This window comes from Pan paniscus, chromosome 10, assembly GCF_029289425.2.
Source record: "Pan paniscus chromosome 10, NHGRI_mPanPan1-v2.0_pri, whole genome shotgun sequence".
Lineage (NCBI taxonomy): Eukaryota > Metazoa > Chordata > Mammalia > Primates > Hominidae > Pan > Pan paniscus.
This window is the reverse complement of record NC_073259.2, coordinates 29,289,034-29,312,961: the sequence shown is the minus strand read 5'-3', so window position 1 is coordinate 29,312,961 and position 23,928 is coordinate 29,289,034. Positions and strand designations below refer to the sequence as shown.

The window sequence follows — 23,928 nt, the reverse complement described above, 5'->3', positions numbered from 1 at the left end:
TTCCCTCAGCCAAAGCCTTTCCCTTGATCCCTTCCAGTCATCAAGTCACCTCTGTACATCACACAACTGATCATGCCACACCCTACTAGAAGAAAATCTGTAGACATTAGACTATCTATGAAATTAAGTCCACATTCCCTTGGGAGAATCAGAATAACATATGCTGGAAAGCTGCTCTCTAGGATTTGCGGAGCTTTGTGTTCTATTGTGTCTGCTGAGAAAAAGGAAGGAGGGAGAGCAGCATAGTGTTACACTTTGGAGTCAGATGTCACAGATTCAAACCCCGTCCCTGTCACGTGAGATCTTATTGTCTCCAAGCCTCAGTTTCTGATCTGTAAAATGGCGTAATGATACCTGCCTCATAGAACTGTAAGATAACCCATGTGCTATACTTGGGAACTGATAGGGCTGTTTGTTTGTGTGTTTTTTGCTAGGCTCCCTCAAATCATGGTACCAATAGGTTTTTAATACAGGGTAGCACTTTTCATTTGTAACATTCTGACCCTTGAGAAAGTCTTCCACTAAAGGGATATTTAACACATTCTACTTAGTGAGAATGTGAAATATTCTTGAAAGAAATAACAAGCTGAGACCTGACATAAATAGTGTTGCAGGTGGTGACAACAGAGAGCAGTATGGCATGGCTGGAGTACAGTCAGAGAGCTGGGAGGGAGGGCTGACACTGAAGAGCTAAGGCAGGGGCAGACAATGGAATAGCTTTGTTTTTTTATACTGGAAATATTATCTACCACTAAATTGCAACCAATTTTATTTTCATAAGATAGCATGTGCAAAGATCACCTCCACACAACGCTCAGAAAACTAAAGCAGCACCTTTATTTTATACATACAAACAGTATAAAATGTTTATTAGGTAAGAGCTGTGTTTTGTTTACAATATATTATATTGCTTCAAGCCAATGCAAAAAGTTCATACATTATATTCCCTATTTCATTGTGTTTAGAATATATTATATTGTTTAAATGCCACTACCACAGTGTAATTTTTTTTTTTAATACTGAATCTCTGGAATAATGGTAAGGTCAAAATATATTGTATTGAGAGTTTAAAAATTAAGAGCAATTTTTAAAAATGTAACAAACATCTAAATATCTGACAATAAAATCTGAAATGCTGTAACTTCAACATTATTAACTGCACCATCCAAATTCTTGTGACTTACGCATTTTTTGCCCAATTTAACCTTTCTGATGTTCCCCTGCCCCCAGACACCATAAATGCATTGTAATTTTGAAAATATCTGCCAACTACACACTGAAAATTTTAACCTGATCAATTGACATAATATAAAATCTGTCCCAAAGCACTGAAACAAGAAAATCTATACCATCATGCTACAGACGTACTTAGAAAACTTAAAAGGAAGAGTAAATATCAGCTCAGTGATTTATAATGAAGCTAATAAAATTCAGGCCAGTATTCTTAAGTGTAATGAACATTATTTGAACATTCAACACATGAAAGGTTAACAAAGGCTATGAACTTGGTGTAACTTAAAACGTTTCAGATGTCGGAGTTCACCAGATGTAATTGGATTCAGGTGGATCCCGCCGCTCCTCGGCCTTTTTAAGTGAAGGCGTGTGCTGCCTGAGCTGGGCGCCTGCTGGCCTCAGGGCATGTATGAGGCTGGCTCCGTACCCTGCAAAATTATTCACAGCTTAAAAGGAAAGAAACTACAAAACCAGGCTCTTCAGATTCATTATTAACCATTCAAATGAAATCCATTTTTGCCTTTTCAATCCAGAATGAAAAACCGCAATGACCACAAAAAGCTACCTGAATGAAGAGATCTCTGTTAAGAGCAACCCATTTTACTAACTCCATGAAACCAGGTTTCCATTGGATTTCTCATTCCCTGTATATTCTGGCCATGCAGAAACTCTTGATGCAAAATCTGGGTGAATGTGACTGAATGGAAGTATAGTCTCCATCCAAGGGCTGGTAAGGATCTAGCATTGAAATTTTGAATGCAGCTGCAGATTTGGTCGTTGATCCTTTTCACTGCACTGCAAACCTAACCTAGCTGATATTGATCCAGTTCAATATGACAACCCGACTCTTCATAAAGATCACATGATTGGGTGTGACTATTGCACTTATAAGACAGGGATTTTGTAAAAATTAAGGACTTCCATTATATGTGTTAGGGAAAAGGTTAAGATTTGAACTGACTCTTCCTTATCAATAGAGATTTGTGTTTCGGTCGAGGTGGGCATCTATCTGTTTCCAGATGGGTTGTAAATGGAATGTGCTAAGTTACACAACTTCAGACCTCCCTTCTTCCTACTTGGGGTGATGCTCAGGGGCAGTGACTCATTTCTCATTTCCTAAAACTGATCCAAGGCAGCAAATTACATTGTAAAAATCTGCCTGCATCTTCTTGTGCATCTGAGTTAAATTCAGCATTTATTTATTCCTTGTGTTTCTAAATGCAAACATGCCATTAAGCAGCTACTGAGAACAGAATACTTTGTTTCTGAATGTGTTCCTTTGAATTGTCAGTACGTAGTCTAGTAGCTTGTGGAGTGGTCAAAACCTGAGCCAGCAATGAGGTGGAGTAAATCTCTACCATGCTGCTTGGCCTGTGACCCATGAAGCCCAAACCTTTCTGTTGGCGAGGGTGAGCCTATGCGGGGACTTCTGTCTCCAGTATCCTCCTCCCCACCATCATGCCTGGGTCCCTGGAACTCCCAACGTGTCATCCCACTGGGAGTATGTTCTTAGCAGAACTCTGTGCCTCAGAGCTTCCTTGTCACCTCCGTCTAGTCAAAATAAACCCCCTTCTTTCAGCTCAATTATTTTAGCTAATGTACAAAATGGCTGGGTGACCTCTCCTGGAAAACACATTTGCATTTGAATCAAGCACCAGGTCATCTTCTTGGCATGCAATGCTTGGATTTGAAGGAGGTACACTGATGGCAGACGCTTTCAGCAGCATAATCTCCAAGTGGGGGTGCTGTTTGGAGGCTGGCAGACCTGTCAGGAGGCATCATCTACCACACGAGGGCCCCTAACTTGCCTTCCCTTTGGAAGAATGGCTGGATGCATCAGAAGTAACAGTGCCCTTGTGCTCCCCTCTTCATCACTTGTGGGGATCATTGGGATCTGGATGTGAGTCTTAGAAGACCTTTGTAACTAAGTCCTTGCATGTGTGGTCTGGACTAGGCTTGAGGATTTTTTAGTTATTTTGATTCTGAAACAAGCCTCAGGGTTTGTCTCCAGTTGAGGGTGGCATAAGAGCTTCGGTTTACTCTTTTCCAAAATGGCACTAGAAATATTGAGTCTCGGCCGGGCGCGGTGGCTCACGCCTGTAATCCCAGCACTTTGGGAGGCCGAGGCGGGCGGATCACGAGGTCAGGAGATCGAGACCATCCTGGCTAACACGGTGAAACCCCGTCTCTACTAAAAATACAAAAATTAGCCGGGCGTGGTAGCGGGCGCCTGTAGTCCCAGCTACTCGGGAGGCTGAGGCAGGAGAATGGCGTGAACCCGGGAGGCGGAGCTTGCAGTGAGCTGAGATCGCGCCACTGCACTCCAGCCTGGGCGACAGAGCGAGACTCCGTCTCAAAAAAAAAAAAAAAAAAAAGAAATATTGAGTCTCCTATAGGTCTTTTAGTCCAAAGAAGATCTCCTTATCAGTATGTCCTAGCAGGGATACCATTCAACCATTCCCACTGTGTGAGAAGCAATTTTCCAGAGGAGCGGCACTGCTTATTAAATTGTGTCCACCTGAAGCCAATTTAATCAACCATCCAGTTAATTCAGTGGGTGAAAAAGCATCAAATCAGTGGCTTAGTGTAGTGATATGTTTTGGCTGTGTCCCCACCGAAATCTCATCTTGAATTGTAATCCCCATAATCCCCGTGTGTCAAGGGAGACACCAGGTGGAGGTAATTGAATCATGGGGCTGGTTCCCCTATGCTGTTCTCCTGATAGTGAGCGAGTTCTCACGAGATCTGACAGTTTTATAAGTGTTTGGCAAGCTCCTTCTATGGTCATTCTCTCTCCTTCCACCTTATGAAGAAGGTACCTGCCTCCCTTTGCCTTCTGCCACGATTGTAAGTTTCCTGAGGCCTCCCTAGCCATATGGAAGGGTGAGTCAAACCTCTTTCCTTTATACATTACTCAGTCTCTGGAAGTTCTTTATAGCAGTGTGAGAACAGACTAATACATGTAACCTAGACCAGATACCAACCTACCTTAAAGTAAACAGATGTATAACTACATATACACTTATTTTAGATACATTAAACAAATACAATATGAACATTGTAAAATATAAGCAAAACTTAGAAATTAGAAAGACTACCATAAGTATATTAAATGTATATTTATATATAAATATAAATCAAATTTAAAATATAAAAAATATTTAAAAACTAGTATATTCTTTTAGCACCCCAGTGGATAATTTCCACACTCACTGGGTTGCATGCACCAACCTTTGGAGACTACTGATCTAGGAAAACATCTGATACGTGAGTGATTTGTTCAGTTTGTATCCATTACTTTGGAGACATAATATGGTAGACACAACCTGGAATTTTGTGAATTTGCTTTTTTTTTTTTTTTTTTTTTTTTTAGAGACAGGGTCTTTCTATGTTGCCCAGGCTGATCTCAAACTCCTGGATTCAAGAAATCCTCTTGCCTCAGCCTCCCAAGTAGCTTGGACTACAGGCATGTGCCAACACTCCCAGCTTGGAATTATGTTTTTGAAGAGTATGGTATGTGACTGAAGTCTTCCTTTTTTCAAACTAAAGTGGACAGTGGGCCCGTGCTTAGGAGACTGAGTTCTAGCTGCCAGAAATGCTGAAACTGTGTTGTTTTGTTAATTTGCTAATTGACTGCCCCTCCCACTCCACAAGGCAGGGCCTTTTCTGTCTGTGCACTGGTGTGTCCCCAGTGCTTGGATTCATGCTTAGCACAGGAGAGACCACAATCAATACTGAATGAATTTAGCAAGTTTCATTGTGTGTCTAAAATAGGCCAGCTGTTTATCTACATAGCTAGCTCATTTTTGGTAGTAAATTTTGAAAAAATGCAACTCCATTATAACATCTCTCCCATAGACAGCTTTATAAACCTTTTCTTTCCCTCAAAAGAACTCATTTACTTACTATTACCAATAGAATTTAAATATTTTAAGAAGCAAAATGCTTCATGTTTTATAATGATACTTGACAAATCATGAATTATAAAATCAGAGGTAAGGAGATACTGATTCAACATTTGATTTAAAATCTTAGTTTCATGTGTCATTTCTTTCATAGTTAACATACTATATTACTCCCAAATCAACCTGTATTACTAATTTAGCCTAGAAAATATTTGTGATATTTTACAGATGTGATCTTTTACAAAGATGCATTACTCTTTACACACTAAAACTTAGACTCTAAAGTTTAAAGAGGTGGAGAAGTATGGGGGAGAAGAGGCAGAGAAAAAGCTGCCTTTAATGAAATGGAAAGCAGGGCTGAGTTATAGGTTGACTGTTAGGCTTTGAAGCCAAGAAACAGAAGTGAAAAGGCTGGCCCTTCTTCTGGTCTCCCACTCACTTTTATTTTTATTTTTTTCCTTGTTTACAACTTTTTATTTCTCCCACTCACTTTTATTGCAGTGTCTTCCATGCCAACCTTCTTGACATTGGCATTTGTTGGGTTCATGGCAGGTTCCATGTGCACCACAGCCAGGCTCGCAGACAGCTAGAATCAAAAGAAATAAAAAGTATTTCCTGAGCTTTCCTTTTTCAACAGAATTACATAGTTGCTTTCCTTGCAATTCTTTAGAATGTGTGTTAGTTTTGGCTTCATCCTCTAATTTTTTTTCCTAAGTCAGTCTCCAGTCATAAGTTGGTTTTGGACTTTTTGTAAAGTCCTGAGAATGATCTTTAAGCATGATATTTTTCATTCGCGAAAGACATTCAGTAGGATTTTGAAACTGCTGGAGCATGGAAGTTTATTTTCCTTAAGAAAACACCTGGCTGGGCATGATGGCTCATGCCTGTAATCCCAACACTTTGGGGGGCTGAGGCAGGTGGATCACGAGGTCAGGAGTTCAAGACCAGCCTGGCCAAGGTGGTGAAACTCCATCTCTACTAAAAAAAAATACGAAGATTGGCCGGGCGCAGTGGCAGGCGCCTATAGTCCCAGCTACTCGGGAGGCCGAGGCAGGGGAATCGCTTACACCTGGGGGGCGGAGGTTTCAATGGGCCTAGATCGCGCCACTGCACTCCAGCCTGGGCGACAGAGAGAGACTCCGTCTCGAAAAACAAAACAAAACAAAGAAACCACCTTATAGGTAAAACATTCAGTTGCATGTGTGAGTATCCATTTTTTTACATGCAGATTTCATACCACACCTCTGGTCTACATAAGGAAGCATATATGTCAGTGAAGAAAGGTTAACTGTGATGCCCAGGCAACATGCACTAAGCACGGAAGTATGTAGTGAGAGACTCCTGCTAGTTTAACGACCTAGTAGCCCAGATTGGCAATGTGTATGGGGTACTTACGCTTTGAACAGAGGTCTCCCTGGTAACCTTTGGAACACTTACATTTGCTTTTACCAATGCATTTACCTCCGTTTCGACAGGGTTGTGGGCATTTGCCTGAAAAAGAGAAGAATGCAGCTAAACAAGGAACCTGGTGCTTCATTCAGAGGTAATTACATTTTTCAAAGGAATTACAAGGCTTTGAGAGGATAAGTGCTTTTAAATGGCAATTTTCATTTATTTCAGATCTACTCTGGCTTTTATTTTTTTGAGTTTTGTTTTTGGAACAGACAGGATAATATTTTTAACTTATGCTTTTGGATTATAGATGTGTTGCCAAAATGCTGCATTTATATCCTTTTTTTTTTTTTTTTTTTTTTTTTTTTTTTAAGTAAAGACGGGTTTCATTCTGTTGGCCAGGCTAGTCTTGATCTCCTGACCTCAAGTGATCTGCCCGCCTTGGCCTCTCAAAAGTGCTGGGATTACAAGTATGAGCCACCACGCCCAGCCCAATTACTTTTTAATAAACAGAATAATCTTTTAACTGGCTCACAAATACTTGCTAAGATATACTTTACTAAAAGTTATGACATAAATTACCCTTTAAATAATCTTTTCACTGGGTATTGATTTTTGTTTTTTGGTTCTTTTTGAGCTGGAATCTTGCTATTTTGCCCAGGCTGGAGTGCAGTGGCAGGATCTCGGCTCACTGCATCCCCCGCCTCCCAGGTTCAAGTGATTCTCCTGCCTTATCCTCCAGGGTTGCTGGGAACACAGACATGTGCCACCATGCCCAGCTAATTTTTGTATTTTTAGTAGACACAGGGTTTCACCTTCTTGGCCAAGCTGGTCTCGAACTCCTGACCTCAAGTGATCCCCCCACCTCAACCTCCCAAAATGCTGGGATTACAGGCATGAGCCACTGTGCCTGGCCAAGTTTTGATTTTTGAATGTCACTTTTTCTGAAAGTAAGTCTATACCTGTACCTGATGACAGTCTTAGCCTAGGATTCCCCAGAAAGCAGGATCTGCATGCAGCTAGTTTATTTGGGGAAGTGATTGTAGGAAACAGGAATGGGGGAATGGGAGGGGTGAAATGGGAGGAAGGAAAGGCAACACAAAAGTGTGTTTGTGGGTGGAAAGCAGGAGTATGGGGCTGCTAAGTCGAGGTGCAGTGGCAATGGCTGGTGTGCAAGGCTGGCCAAGAGGCTGTGAGATGTGACACAAAAGGTGCCCAATATCACAACAATGCATTTTCCTGGAATGCCCTAGGTCCATAATGATACTTGGTAATTTCTTTTATCTCTTTGCCCAATGAGTATTACGAATGCTTTCCACAGATCTTTGAATCACAGAATTTTAGAGGTGGAGTAAGGCCCTAGGTGTAAAGATCATTTAATAAATTTCTCACTTCTTTCTCCAGAGGCTATTTATTATCCCTCTGCAATCTAGAATTTGCTATCCTAAGTCCTAGTTTTTGAAGAAGTGGAAGATAAGGTACTTTTTACCTAGAGCTGAAACCACATCCTATGCCTGGCATAAGATGTTTTGAAGACAGCAAGTAGCCTGTAGATTTTGGTAGTGGAGGAGTTTGGATTGCTTTTGTTGTTCTTTTTCTTTTCTTTTTATTCACTTTAGCAGAACACTCATTACAAAGGCTTCTAGGTACATAAGGAGAAGTAATGAAAATTTATCCTAAACCAACCCACCTTTCACTCTCTAAGCCCTTCTTTTTATTGCCAAAGAAAGCTGCGAAAGAAGTCAACCCCCATATATTTTACTGACAAGTACTATTCTTGACAAACAAGAAGTAAATTCTTTATGAAAATCATTCTACTAAAAACACTTTATCTTTTTATTTACCTAAAAGGACTTTATTCATATATAAGTAGACCAAAGCAGTATTTAGTCATTGTGGAGACAATATAGACGTAACAATATTGGGATGTTAGGGTCTCTCACAAACCTGGAATGCCGTTAGACATTGAGGTTTTTCTGCATAGAGGTGTTCCAGAAACAAGTATTAAAACAAACTTAATAACAGAATATCACCTCTTCATTGACCAAAAGAAGGTCCTTTTTTTTTTTTTTGCCAGGTTTGAATACAAGAATACCATTTACTGTTTAGTTAAGATCTCAGCTCTCACCCAAAAGAAGAAATATCTAACTCCAAATTTCCATTTGCATCAAATAAATACCTGACCCCAACATATACACAGAATTGGGTCATATCACAGTACTCTGCAATGCATCAGGTTTTTTCAAGTGAGCAAGGTATACGATGATAATTATATGGCAGAAAAGACATATGTGAACTACTTGGTGAGCCCGAATTTTCTCCTCCTCTATGAGGGGTGAAGTTGGTAACTGGGATAATGAAGAAAATGACTGGTGGAGATAATCCTTTCATAAACTTCAAGAAGTTTTTTGTTTTCACGGCAACAGGGAAGTGAGGACCCTTAGATTCACCGCAGTCAGGAAGGAGGACATTCTCTCCTGGCTATGATACAACAGAAACATGACTGCAGGAGATGTTAGACATTCGAAAGCTATTACTAGTTTAAAGACTATAGGAGCCAAAATTCATGAAGATCTGATTGTTTTAAAATTCATAATACTGGAAATATCTTTAATAGGAACTTCTTCTTCCTGAAAATAGTTTGCAACCAAATTCTACCCATTAAATAGTGGAAAACTGAGTCAGCTTGAGAGATGGCACATTTTTACTTAAAGAGACTAAGCCCTGGCTGGGCATGGTGGCTCTCGCCTGTAATCCCAGCACTTTGGAAGGCTGAGGCAAACAGATCACTGGAGGCCAGGAGTTCAAGACTAGCCTGGCCAATATGGTGAAATCCTGTCTCTATTAAAAATGTAAAAAAATTAGCCAAGCGTGGTGGTGGGCACCTGTAATCTCAGCTACTTGGGAGGCTGTGGCAGAAGAATCGCTTGAACCTGGAAGGCGGAGGTTGCAGAGAGCCAAGATGGCGCCACTGCACTCCAGCCTAGGTGACAGAGCTAGACTCCATCTCAAAAAAAGAAAAAAAAAAAATAGACTAAGCCCTGTCTAAAGACAAACAGATTTGACTAAGTTTCAGCTGGTGGCATTTTTACTATAACCAATGGATGAGTCCTTGTAAGAAGAATGAAATAAGAATACATTGACAAAATAAAGACATTAAATTTCTTCTACCTATGCAATTGTAGGATAACTTAAATTATCAGTTTAATGAAGTGACAGTTTAATGAAGAAAACAGATAAAAGGGTTTTTAAGTGCCAACAATTGTCATCTCTGGGTTTTAGGATTATAGGTGATTTTTAATTGTTTTCTCCAATATTCTAAACTTTTTTTAACAGAGAACATTTTATATTGAGAACTTTAATAAGAAGAACCCACTCAGTTATTTTTAAAATCCTTTTCTAATAATCCTTGCATTAGAAAAGGATTATAAATAATTTGGGTAGTCTTTTTAACTGAAGGTTCATTAAAGATTCTTGGGAAATCCATGAGTCTTAGATAACAAGATGTATGTACACACCATCCATCCAGATACCTCTAACCATAGTTTTGTTAACCTACAAGCATATCTCACAATCAACTCGGAATAAAGTTTGAGATGGTATCATTGTTTTTTACTTTTTTTTTTTTTGAGATGGAGTTTTGCTCTTGTCTCCTAGGCTGGAGTGCAGTGGCTCAACCTTGGCTCACTGCAACCTGTGCCTCCAGGGTTCAAGCAATTCTTTTGCCTCAGCCTCCTGAATAGCTAGGACTACAGGTGTCTGCCACCATGCCTGGCTAATTTTTGTGTTTTTAGTAGAGATGAGGGTTTGCCATGTTGGCCAGGCTGGTCTCTAACTCCTGACCTCAGGTGATCCGCCTGCTTCGGCCTCTCAAAGTGCTGGGATTATAGGCGTGAGCCACTGCACCCAGGTGAGACGGCATCATTCTTGATAGAGGTCAGGAGAAATGAAAATAAACATGACATCGGAATATACATTTCATTTTAAAAAAAACAAAAAACAAACAGCCAGCAATGAGTGCTGGTGAGGATGTGGAGAAACTGGAACCCTCATACACTGCTGGTGGGAATGTAAAATGATGCAACTGCTTTGGAAAACAGTCTGGTAGTTCCTCAAAAAAGTTGTCACCACGTGACCCAGCAATTCCACCCCCAGGTAAATATTCTGAAGAAATGGAAACGTCCACACAAACATCTCACATGCAGATTTTCATAGCCATATTATTCGTAATAGCCCCAAAGTGGAAACAACCCAAATGTCCAACAGCTGATAAATAAACAAAATGTGGTAAATCCATAAAATGGAATATTATTTGGCAATAAAAAGGAATAATGCAGTGATATATACTACACCATGGGTAAGCACTGAAAACACTAGAATGAACCCAGGTAAAAGAAGCCACACAAGAAATGCCATATCTTATATGATTCCATTTATGTGAAATGTTAAGAATAAGCAAGTCTAGAAACAGAAAGTAGCTTAGTGGTTGCCAGTGTCTGGAGGGAAAGGGGAAGGTGAGGTGACTGCTAATAGGTACAGATTTTCTTTTGGGGATGATAACATGTTCTGGAATTTGATAGAGGTGATGGCTACACAATTTTGTGAATAACCCGAATGGTACATTTTAAAATGTTGAGTTTTATGTGATTGTGACTTATATCTTAATTAAAAATAAGAATACATAATTCAACTATACTTTTTTGTTTCTGTACCTTTGGAGGCACTTTTCAACTCAAGACCCATTTCCATATTTTCCTGGTAATGTAGTTCCCGTGATAGAAACAGGAAACTTCCGCAAAGATTTTGGATAAAACTTGAAGTAGGGTCAATCAGGAGCTTTCAAAGACCCACATTTTTTGATGTGGTAAAACAAAAAACCAAGAATACAAAACATTGTCTCTGCCAACAGAAGATTCATAAACCTAAGAACATGAAAGGGCATATTTACATGAAGGAAAATGAGCCTATAAACAAAGATTCATAACCATGAACCAAGTAAGTGTGCAGAGTCTGAAGTAAGTACAGGGGAAAATTGAGGGGAGTTAGTTCAGAGATATCTTTATCCGGGAAGGGTAATTAATAAGAATAGAAACCACACCCAGACAATTAATTACATGTTCTATGGAAACTTTAGAGGTATTTCATTTGAACCCTATAAAAATGGTTACTTCATCCACTACTCATTAAAGTACAAAAACCCACAAATAAATTAGAGGTTGAAAGTTCAAACAGGAACTTAGTCTTATTCAACTTTCAATCTACAATACACTACTATATACACTACTGTATACACTGTTCGGCTGTACCAAACAGTGGTGGTTTACAGATACAGCTGGAAATGAAACACAGACCAAGTTTCCCTCAACCAACATATCAAGAAAGGCAGGGACACAGGACACTTAGTGGACAGGCTGACCTTCCTTTTGCTCTTTCTTGAGCATGTGCTTTGGTGCTATCTGTTCTTCTGGATTGTAAGGCAATCTAGGAGGGGGTTATCTCATTTCTGAGTTAAAGAGAGAGGCTACATGACTTGCTGAGAACTACATGGCTGGTCAATGGCAGAGCCTGGACAAGCAGTTTGGAATATTGATTCCGAAAACAATGATAAGCTACCACATTTCAACCCTTACTTTTTTAACTTTTGTGTATTGAAGTATGACAAACATATAGTAAAGGCATAATGTGTACCAATCTTAAGTTTACAGTTCAGATATTTTTATTTACATAAACAGATGTGTGGCACTTCACCAATCAAGATACTTAGCATTCCATAAAGTTCCTTTTGCTCCAACTGTGAATCTCGTTTCTACTGTCATCCGTTAGTTTCACCTATTCTTGAACTTCAAAAAGATGGGATCATGCAGTAGGTAATTTTTTGTGTCTGGTTACTTTCACTTAGTATCTGTGTGGTTCATTCATGTTGCTGTTTGTGCTACTATTTCATTCTTTTTTTATTGCTATGCGCCTCTTTTTTCTCCTTTTTCTTGAGTCTACCTTTTTCTCTTAGATGGGTTGTTAGGCTCAGTCTAGGATATCTGGCAGTGAGTGGCAGGGGAAACAGGTACGTAGGTAAACAGATCCCAGCTGTCCCAGAGCTCTGATCTACATTTCCAGTCTGAAGCTATGGGTTCCACATAATGAGGAGGGGACAAAATGACTAACAGAAAACAATGCAACTGTTGAATAATCCAAACCCAGACATAACCGAGTCAGAGAGCATTTCTTCTGAGTCCTCTGAGGTGAGCTGTGTCACTCTTTGCCCCACCTTCAGCCAAAATGCATGGTAGCTGAATCTAGCAAAAAGAAACCACTGGCCTAAGACCTTAGACAAGTTATTCATTCTCTCTGGGCTTCTGACTCCTCCTTGATAAAATGAAGGGGTTATATGGGGTTTCTAAGGTCTCCCCAAGTCAAAAGAAGGCAGAAAGTCAATACTCACTTATTTCACACTGCTCTCCCTCTAGTCCTGGAGGGCAAATACATTTTCCAGGGTAGAAACAGGTCCCTCCATTAAAGCAGGTGGTTGAGCAGTTTGCTGTTAGAATGAGTAACAGGGGTGTTGCATTAGACAGTAGGTTAAATCTAACACAAATTTCACTTAAAATGAGGTGCTATTTTTTAGGCATCTGCTTGCTACTTGCCCATTTCCTGACTTAATAAAATAAGCTGCTTTACAAATACAAAAGTTGTACCAATTGCTTGCCTATGTGCAGACTCCAGAACATAATAGGAGACCACACACATCATATACTACCCACCAGTAGGAGTTTCCATCTCAGTGAAGAAAGGCACAGTAAAAAAGATTAGCTTTTTAATTTTCTTATACATAGCTATGCCCTTAAAAGGAGAAGAATGGTATAAACCTAAGGATTTTTTTTGTAAACATCAGTTTGGAGGATAAGGGAAGAGTAAAAAGGAGAAGACTTACTTTGGAATAGATAAAAGAGAAGTCGTAAATATCATGACCTGACAAAAAAGCAACTTTCTTTCAGGACAAGATGAACAGATATTTATCTTAATGAGATTGTTTTTAAAAAATATACTTTTATGACTTTTGGAGAAAAGAGTAACTGTATTCAGAAAAAGACTGTGGGCCCAGGTGAGATCCCATAGGTAGGAGTGTGGCCACAGCAGGGACCAGAGGATGATGAAGTTGGCTGTATCATAGTGGAAGCCCAATAACCAGATTATCCAGGTAGTAATCACACTTCGTGATTCATCCTAAACCCTCTCTCACAGTGTCAGTTTCTGGAATTTCACTGCTCACTAGCACCTAAAATAGAGGGAGGATGGAGAAATGGAGAGGGGAGGAGAGGAAATATCTAAAAATAGACAAGTTGGCTCATTCTATAAAGGAAATTAAAATGAGAGCTTGGATTTTTAGCAATTCCAGTTATATGACCCATTTGTTCTTGTCCCATATAAAATTGGCCAAAATTGGCTATAGATGAACAAAAGCTAAAATAAGCTTCCAGTAGGAAAATCAGAAAAGAAATCCAAAAGTTCTAAGTGTATGCTTTCTTTGTGGGAAAAAAAAAGTCCACAAAGTAAAATGTTCTATGAGTATCATGCTTCTTAAATGATAAATTGTGTTTAAAATCACAAAGATCTCCCAGTTTAAGGAAGTGCTGTACTCACTTTGGCAAATCAAAACTCTTCTTTTTTTTTTTTTTGGTTTGTTTTTTAAAAGAGACAGGGTCTTGCTCTGTCTCCCAGGCTGGAGTGCAGTGGCACAATCATAGCTCACTGCAGCCTTAAACCCCTGGGCTTAAGGTTTCTTCCTGCCTCAGCCTCCCAGATGGCTGGGAGTAAAGGTGTACTACCATGCCTGATTAAGTTTTGAATTTTTTTTGTATAGATGGAGTCTTGCTACATTGTCCACACAGGTCACAAAAAAATTCAAGCCTCTTAATGTGGAAGGGAGCTGTAGCATTTTGGTATAGGATTTAGGATTTAGGAGAACAAGCTCTTGGGGCCTCCTCTTTGCTGGAGTATTGCTAAGGCTGGACAGTTGTTTTTGTAAGTGTATCCTGTCTCCTCACTTCTGTTTCTCTGGGAGATAGAAGGGAATGATGAGATCAGTGCCCTGGAAAACTTTGGGATCAGTACCCACTTGGCCCATGCCCCGTGGGCACTGCCCAATTACTGATGTGTAGAATGCAATGAACCTGGTAGCTTCATAGAAAGTTGTAGAATTAGGCAAGGTTGGTTACATAATTTGGCCACACTCTTAGTACTTGTATGCTATTGTATTGTCATGAGCAAGCTTCTCTACATTTCTGTTGTGCAATGATTCTTGATTAGAAAAACAAGCAGCTAGAGACACGAAGTATCTTTCTCTAGGGCTGAGGCCCCACTGGCCAGTGCTAAACTCATTAGGTCCTAAAGGTTGTGATGTCCCAAGGGCCAATGAAAGTTATTCTTTAATATTTGTTCAAATACATAGTGCTGATGTCTATTTCCATAGTAGTAATTAAATCATTTTTCAGAGCCTCCACATATTCCCTCCTGGAGAATTAAAGCATCTTTTTGTTGAGGTAGAAAATTTTTTTTTTTAATATTCCCAGATCTCCAGTGAGACCAAGTGGAATTTCAACAGACATTATAAAAGAATAAAAAAATTACTGGAGTCTGATGAGTAGGAAAATCTTTCATTTGAAAGTAAAATATTATAAAATATAGTATGTACTGGAATATAGATAGATATATTACTTTAACAGTGACCATGTGGTGTTTGTGACACCGTAGCACTAGAAAAACACTGCAATTGACACTCCATTATGCAAACCACACCAACAATGGCCACGCCTACATAAGAAGGTCTCACAAATGGTCTCTTGTGAATACATGAGTTCTTCAACTAAATCTGGAGGATTTGCTTTATTTATTCATAGTTTTGAGGCAATGAGAGTTTAATTCTCCTCTAGAATGCCCAGTTTTAAAATAGCAGAGACACTGAATGCTAAATTTAGACAAAAAGATTCACAATAATGAATTTTACTCACTGGCTGTTAATTCTTATTAGAGTAATTAGTGCTTAATCTTTATGAAAACACATTTAAAAAATGATTTTTAATCCAATACTATAGTTTTAAAAGACCACTTTAAAAAAGGCAGAAATGCTTTCACATATTATCTCAATATAGTTATAATATATAGCTCAGGGGTGAGGGACAGGAGGGTCAATGGCTTAATTCCAAGTCTAGAGATAGAAAAAGCATGGTCCACAGAGAGATCAAGTTGCCTGCCCAGGTTCAGAGTCACTCGTGGAAGAACCAAGGGCTGAATTAGGTAGCCTGGGTGGCAACATGGCACAGTGCAGGATATGAATTTGGGTCAACCTACTCAAGTTCCATAAACCTCACTTTGCTTATCTAGGAATGAGATGGATAATACTTTACATATCTCAAAAGATGTTCAGAGTAAAATCACATAACCGTATGAAAGTACTTTGTACATCATAAAAGAGTAAACAACCATAAGTTATTCTGACTCATACTGAAGGCTCTTTCCTTTAGCTTTCCTTTAAAAAACAACAACAACAACAAAAAACTGCTCATGGCAATCTTACTTGGTACTAACTGAGTGATCACTAAAGAGACGCTTTTAAAGAATAAAATTTATTATTCTATCTTAACTCATATGTTTATTGACAAAAAATGCTCTATTCATACAATTAGCATTTTTAACAAAAAGATAACTTCATTAAATATACAAATTTCACAGCATAGTCTTTATTTTTTTTCCACTTAAAAGATGTGAACTGGGCAAAATAAACAAGTCTCTTGTAAAGAGTATGAATCGTTCAGCAATTTTAGGGCCAAGTTTGAATTCACTTACTAAGAGTAAAATCTGACTGTGTTGCTGCAATGTTAAGAAGGAAGAACCTGATCTCTCTGGGATGTGATTTGTGAGCAGAGTATTGAATCGGGAGTCAGTAAACTTCTAGGTTAGACAATGTAGAGCAGGTTGTTTAATTTTAGCCTTAGAAGCTCACCCACAAAACCAATTTAGGACATACTAAAATTCCATGTGGCAAGACCAGCTAATTGTTCACAAAAATTTGCACTCCCGTTACGTAATATGAGATGTCAGTGGGAGACAGCTGTCCAGCCAGGGGCAACATTTCTTCTGCCTGAAACCAGGTAGGACCATGAGGCTAATTCCTACCTATGGAATAGGTGTGGAAGTTTTGTGGGTAAATTCTGGGCCAGGGCTTTTAAATTTTTTAATTAATTTATTTATTTTTAGCAATGCTTACTTCAATCCTTCTCTGCCTATTGGCTGGATCTAGAGAGTTCCAAAGCTCTAGGCAGGACCACAGATAGATGGTACCTGGGCTCCTGAGTCACTGCATGGAGAAGAGCTGCCCTGCCCACTGACCAGGCAAAATGCACTGGAGCATTCTGTGAATGAAAATAAACTTTTGCTATTATGCTACACTAAAATTGGGATTTCAGTTACTATAGCAGCCATCTTTACCCTAAGCCATACACTCTCAGAGCTGTTATGAAGAGTGAGGACATATAAAGTAACTTATTCTAATCAAACATTTTAAAAGTAAAAATAACTTTCTTCTGAAAAAGAAACTGTTACCTTTGTCACAGTTCACTCCATAGAATCCAGGTGGGCAGATGCAGAAACCAGGAGTCACACAAAGTCCACCATTCATACATCGCGGGGTACAAAGGGCTTATAGGGAGAGAGAACCCTGATTAAGGCCAAATGGTATTTTGGAGCAGGACCATTTTGAAATGTCAATAATACAACAGGTCTACATTTTCAAGCTTTGTGGTTGACTCTAAAATGATTACTCTTCAGAGATACAAGTTTGCTATATTAATATTATTTTTGTGGTATAAATTAGGCTATTTTTCAATTTCTCAGCCAATTTCTTAGAGATGACTTTTGGATTGGTTCCATTTGAATACTTGAATAAATTTTCCCCAGAATAATTTCAACTAAGATGTGGTCTTAAAACTGTTAAATATTTTCACTTTGCCCCATTTCTTTAATCTTCTAATTCCAACATAAATGCAAAGAAGAAAAATAAGAAAATATTCTTCTTCCTTACTTATTTTAAAATTATTTTTTAACTATCTCTCACAGGATATTCTTATTTCTTGAAGATGAAAAATATTTTGCTTACTGTAGTCAGATAAGCTTAGTATTTAAACATCTTATGATTAATATTCATTTCCTTGCTTATATCTTTTTTCATGTATTTTTTAAAATTAATTTCCCTGAAATTGATGTACTTATTACACAAATTCTTTTCATCCACTTTTTTGCCTTATCGTAACTTTGTAACTCAGATATACTCTTAGTTGTGAATCAAGCTACTTTCAATTGGAACAATTTCAGATCAGTGGTGATACTAGCTTTTTAAATCCAACTTAAGAGGAGGAAAAAAACCTCAACATTTTCATAAGATTATGCCAAAGTACAGTGGCTATATTTCTGAAGCAGGATGAGTTGGGGGAGATGGCCAGGAATGGCCACAGAAAGTGAAGGCATTGTGCCAAAATTTTCTGCCCCTGTGACCAGGAAAATAATTTCAGGTGTTAAAAATACACAATACACATGGGGCTCCTGCACGACATCCATGTTCATTAGGAAGGGAGCAAGGGAAGTCGGCTCCATGTCTTACCTTTCTCACAGTGAGGTCCGTGGAACCCATCAGGACACTCGCAGATGCGTCTTTCATTACAAAAGCCTCCATTTCGGCACCCGCCTGGGCACTCAGCTTCAGCAGAGAGAAACAAAGCTTATATGGACACCCTTGAAATCATGTTGGGTGAATCACAGCCAGTGTGAGACAGTAGTGTTCATTTCTGTTCTAGCCCACCAATTAATCATAATTGATCAAATACCAGTACTTCCAACTCATTCCCTCGATATCACTTGGATTTCACTAAATCTGCTGCAGAGTAAGATTTTGCCTCCCTTATTTCCAACAGTAGGGGACTCTTGGAAGAAGGTAAGGCAAATTTTATTCTGCCTTCATCTCCTCCTATGGATCTACTGTACCTTGTTAAATTCCCACTGCAATTGAATGAATGGTATTGCCTTTCCCCTTTCAGAGGGTAAGATGACTTATGGGTACATCTTTAGAGCACTGAAATGCTCCAGAGCTTAAATTCTGAGCTAGAAAAGCTTGTATGGGGATGTGAAAGGAGCCAGGCCTTTATAGTTAAATGGGCATCTGGGGTGTGGTGGGGAGGTATTGAGTGAGGCCTTGACCTGGTAGGGATCACTGGCATGAGGTGGCAGTCTGTCCTCCGTGGATGTTCATTAGAGGTTATATTAGTGTTGCCTTTGGGACAAGTGGGAAGTGCTGATAATTATGAGCCACCTTGCCTTGAGCAAACAGAGCAAGAAAGGGGGAAATTCATGACCACGGGTGAGATACACTGGGACTCCCAACAACTGTGTTGGAGGAGTGGAGAGGGAGGAAGAAAAGGTGTTTTGAAAAGGTTCCTATTCCTAATATTAAAAGTGGGGTCAAGGTCAGAGAAAATCTATCTTAGTACTGTTGCTAAATCCTGTGCTTATCATCTCCTCCTTCCGTTGCTGTAGTTATAGAGCCATCATCCAAAAAACCATGTATGTGTGTGTGTGTATGTGTGTGTGTGTGTGTGTGTGTGTGTGTATAGATATAAATATTTGGTCCAAATCACACCTAAGCCCTTACAACATGTCTTCTCTTGAATCACCATCGGTGCTTACCTTGTTGACATGTTTTAAAGAAGATAGCATTTTGAGGTGTCTGGAGAATGGTGTTGCCTTCAGAATTCATAACAATCACATTCACTTCAAATGCTGCCACCCCATCCTGTTTTCCAAGACATGGGAAACCAACTTGAACAACTAAAAGAAAAAAAGAGAAAGTGTAGAGAAATAGTTAATCTAGTTGATTCTAGTTTTACAGAAATCTTGGGAAGAGAGTCAAAGGACAAAGCAAAAATGTTCACATGTTGTGGGTTTCCTTGTATCTCCACTGGAGTAGGAACTGTATTTTGAGCATCTGGGCTCCACAGAAGTTGAGCATCATGTCAGGTGAAGAAAGAGTGAATGACTCCAATTTTTACCTCATTAATATGGAATTGGGGATATTCTGTTCACAGTCTGGACTTGTACTATCTTAAATATTTTCCCTGGAAATTAAAGATGGAAAGAAGAATCATAAAGTGGTTAATTATGTATACATCAGTGTAGCATGGGAAGAACAGAAAGACAAACGAAAATAAATAAAAAGCGGTTGATTTGGGGAAGAAACTTTGTGGCATCTTCATCAGCCTCCATATAATCCAAAAAGGGCTAGAAATCAGCATTTCATAATCCCTTAAATAAAGTCTGATGAGCAATACCCCACTGGTTTATGTTTACTATGTGTAAGTGAAAGTGACAAAATATCTTCTTTGAAAATATTTTATGACTCAGACTAGAGTTCAATCATTGGACCGAGTTAATGAAGTTAATATTTTCTCAGGCTGTTTGTTAATAAGAAGTGTCCATATCTCAGGAATCTAGAAGAGAGTTTGATGTGATGAAATAATCTCATGAATAGGGTTATATCTAATGGTTTATGTTCTTAAAGAGAAGCTTCTCTTTCTTGTGAGTCTAATGGTCACTCGGCCTGTGCAAGTGTTGACAATGAAGTCACAAAGCAGGGATTGGGAACTGAAGACATTGCTGTACAAAGAGGGAAGGAGGACACCCATTGTGGGATAACCACAAGTCACTGGGTGAAAATGGGGCAAATCAGACGTGATCATTTGCTGAGAAGCTGATTATGTATATTTCCAACACCCAATGGGTTATTATAACATATCCACTGGGTAAGACTGATGTAGCAGATCCACCAGACTCTTGTTCTTTCTTGTGAATATAAAGAAATATTGCTAATGGGTATACATGTGATTTTTTGCTTCATTTTATTTCTGCATGGCAGGTTATGGTTTCTGCCAAGCTTGTGCAAACTGTATCAAGCTAAGACAAATCTTTTCCTTTTAGAGTGTCGATAAACTTTCTCCCTAGGTTTATAGGAATAAATGAGCTGGAAACTGGACTGCCCTTTTCTGTAAAGCATTGCACACAAGCTGGTCATACAATTTCTCAATGTGCTTTTGGCAACCCAAAACTCCTCTTACAGCTCTGGCATTGTCAGTGTTCATTGCTATGCCATACTCAAAATTACATGGACTTCCATTTCCAGCTCCCCTGAAACTTGAGATTTTAACATCGCAAATCATTATGATGAAAAGGAAACACAGATATTTTAACAGAAATAAAAAGAAAAAACAAAATTGTGTCTAAAGTTCTAAAGTAAAATTGTCCCTGTTGAAAACCTTGGCTTAATGAAATCTCATATATAAAAATGCCAATTTACAAAACATTTATGAATGGAGATTTCTATTTCGGAAAGAAGCAAAGGAATTGACAAGTAATTTCTTTAAATTTTTTGTACTTATACTTTGTTCAATTATAAAACTTTACTCTTCTTATGACTCTTTTACATGGACAGGTAGGCCAATAATTGCTTTAAGGCATAAAAAGATGGAAAAACTTGAACGGATACTTAAAGATAGAACTTTCAGAATCTTCCTCACTGGATGCCATCATCCAAACTTATTTTCCAGGTGTATCTTTTTTCTGAACCACATTCAGCCTCTCCTTTGCAGCCCACCTGATTCTTTTAAAAAGGCCCTTCAGTTTTATTTTGGCTTCCAGAATCTTGGTATGGAAGAGAAGATGTTTATCAGTAAACTCATCTTCATTTCTGCTTGCCAGCATTATCAAACTTCAAAATGTATCTTGGATGTTAAATATCAAAAACTGTCTTATTAAGTTTGTAGGAAATTTAGTTAAGAACAATTATTAGTTCTTCCGCATCTTCAGATGTGCTGAAAGACCGTTTACAAATCCGGTTAAATTATGACTACGTGTTCACAAGCTCTGGTTGTCAGTTGTCAGGGGATGCTTCTAGAGGGCTTGGAGTGCTCACATAAAAGTGTGTGGTTTGCGGCCGGGTGCAGTGGCTCACTCCTGTAATCCCAGCACTTTGGGAGGCCGAGGCGGGCGCATCACTTGAGATCAGGAGTTGGAGACCAGCCTGGCCAACATGGTGAAACCCGTGTCTACTAAAAGCAAAAAAATTAGCCGGTGTGTTGGCATATATCCATAATCCCAGCTACTTGGGAGGCTGAGGCATGAGAATCACTTGAACTCAGAAGACAGAGTTTGCAGTGAGCCAAGATAGAGCCACTGCAGTCCAGCCTGGGCAACAGAGCAAGACTCCATCAGAAAAAAAAAAAAAAAAAAAAAGGAAAGAAAGAAAAGTGTGTGGTTTGCTAACATAATCTTTAAGTCAATTAAAGTAAGGACATGTTCACAGAGTTCCTAGGCCTGTGGTGATGCTAGAAGATACGGCTTTCCAACATTGCAGGGAACAAAAGTGAGGTTGCAAAATCTAACGAAAGTTTTAAAATAGAAAAACTGCAAGCAATTTTGGCAGATAACTAAAGATGTAGTATCTTCATTTTCTTAGTAAACCAAAAGAAATGATATCCCTAAAAATTATTTTACTAAAGTTATATTCAATTACTGTTATAACTGATATGAAATATTTTCCTTCTTATAGTTTTTAAAGACCTAATATACTCTAGGCTTGCAATTTTTGCTAATTTTATTTGTGCATAATAACTCTAGCCCTTAAATTCAGCTTCAAGTTAAAAATGAACACATTAAAAATCCCATCAGCCCAGGTATATAAGTTTTACCTGCACATTTCTACCTCTTTGGAAATAGAAGGCATGTAAGCACAGTTATGACCTGAACCCTACTGCAGAATGATTTGTAAAGAACTAGGAAATAAAGTTTAGAAATTAGGAGGTACCTAGCTTATAATTTCAGTGAATTATTATTTTTTTCACTGAGGACATCTTGAGCCAGATCAACAATTAATTTTTAATGTAAAAGAAGAATTACAGAAAGATGTGATAAACCATACCACTACACTTGCCCACTCTTCAATTTTAAAACACAAAGTAAAAATTTTATTTTCTCTTGTGCAAACCCTACTTGTCTTCCTTTCTGTTTATATAAACTTTATCTATAAGACCATTTAGGTAATAATATTTATAATTAAACACCTTTTAAAAGTTTTCAAAGAATTTTGCTTTAAAAAAACAAAATCTGACTTTAGTTAGCTGCATCTCCAGTAATTGCATTTTGTCAACCCTGTGCTCTGCGCAAACTATTTCTCTCAGTTCCCCAAATGTGTGGTGCACATCCACAATTTCCTTACTGCACACCCAGGTGCTTGGAATGTTCTTTCTTGTGTTTTCTGTCCTACTGTCCTCCCACTCAACTTTCAAGGCCAAAATTAAATAGTACTTGCTTTCTTTAGCCTTTCCTAACACCCCTTGCCTATATAATTACATTTATATATTTTACAAACACCTGTATATATTATTTCATTGTGGTGTAATGATTTAATTATGGTTTGCATCCTTTGCTAAGGATGAGAATTCTCAAAGGCAAGAACTATATCTTGTTTTTGTAATCTCAGCATCTAGCATATTGTCTGTCACAAACTAGGTACCAACAGATGTGATATATGTTATGGTAGACACAACCATATACCTTGTGTGCACAGGCACACACTTGCACTTCCACACATGCACATATCTGCACATATACACAGAGACAGAAATTCACCATAGACAGTAGGAGATGTAGAGAATAAAATACTAGCAACATGCACTCAGAAAAACAGATGCACCAAGAAAAAGAGACATCAAAGGCAGAAAAAGCAGAGACTCTTTGCTTCCAAGGAATAAGAGGAATGTGAAAGTCATGTATTTTTGCAACAATAGGCATATGAGTAAAGAGCCATTGTTCCCAAACGCTAGATGAAGTTAGGCCAGATATGAATTCCAGTGCAGAATAGGATGTATAATCTAAACGAGGTGAATTAAAACAACTCAGAAAAACTAAAGCAGATCGAATATAACTCACAGCATTGAAGTACAGACTGATATGCAATTGATTGCACATCAACTAACTCTTCTACAGAAGAAAGCAGCAAATTTGTTCTGATTGCATACTGCTCCCACACACAGATGGGCATGGTGCTCAGATAGCCTCAGCCTCCAGTCAGTTGAGTCCCTGTCCTTACAACAAGGCAAGAGATGAGAAAGGCAGGCAAGAGCCCATCCTCCACACCACATGATCATGAACCGCTACATCACTAGAAATATCCAACATAAATATTCATCAGTCCTTTAAGCTGCCCTGCCAGCCATTCATTCTCTTACCAAATACTTAGCACAAACTCTGGGCTTCACATTCTGCTAAGAACTGAGGTCACCTATAAGAAGATGGTCTCTCCAGC

The 23,928-nt window shown here is 38.7% G+C and overlaps 1 protein-coding gene across 1 annotated transcript in view; it reads right to left on the bottom strand.

Moving 5' to 3' along the window:
- Positions 1–814: 814 nt before the first annotated feature.
- WIF1 (WNT inhibitory factor 1) overlaps positions 815–23,928 on the bottom strand; it is a 71,381-nt gene continuing 48,267 nt past the window's right edge. Inside the window, exons 4-10 of the mRNA XM_003824797.4 lie at positions 19,260–19,400; positions 18,181–18,276; positions 17,127–17,222; positions 12,970–13,065; positions 6,534–6,629; positions 5,629–5,724; positions 815–1,661 (exon numbers count right to left, since the gene is read on the bottom strand). Of these exons, the coding sequence (XP_003824845.1) occupies positions 1,540–1,661; positions 5,629–5,724; positions 6,534–6,629; positions 12,970–13,065; positions 17,127–17,222; positions 18,181–18,276; positions 19,260–19,400 (743 nt within the window). The 3' untranslated portion in view covers positions 815–1,539. The remainder of the gene's footprint in view (positions 1,662–5,628; positions 5,725–6,533; positions 6,630–12,969; positions 13,066–17,126; positions 17,223–18,180; positions 18,277–19,259; positions 19,401–23,928) is intronic.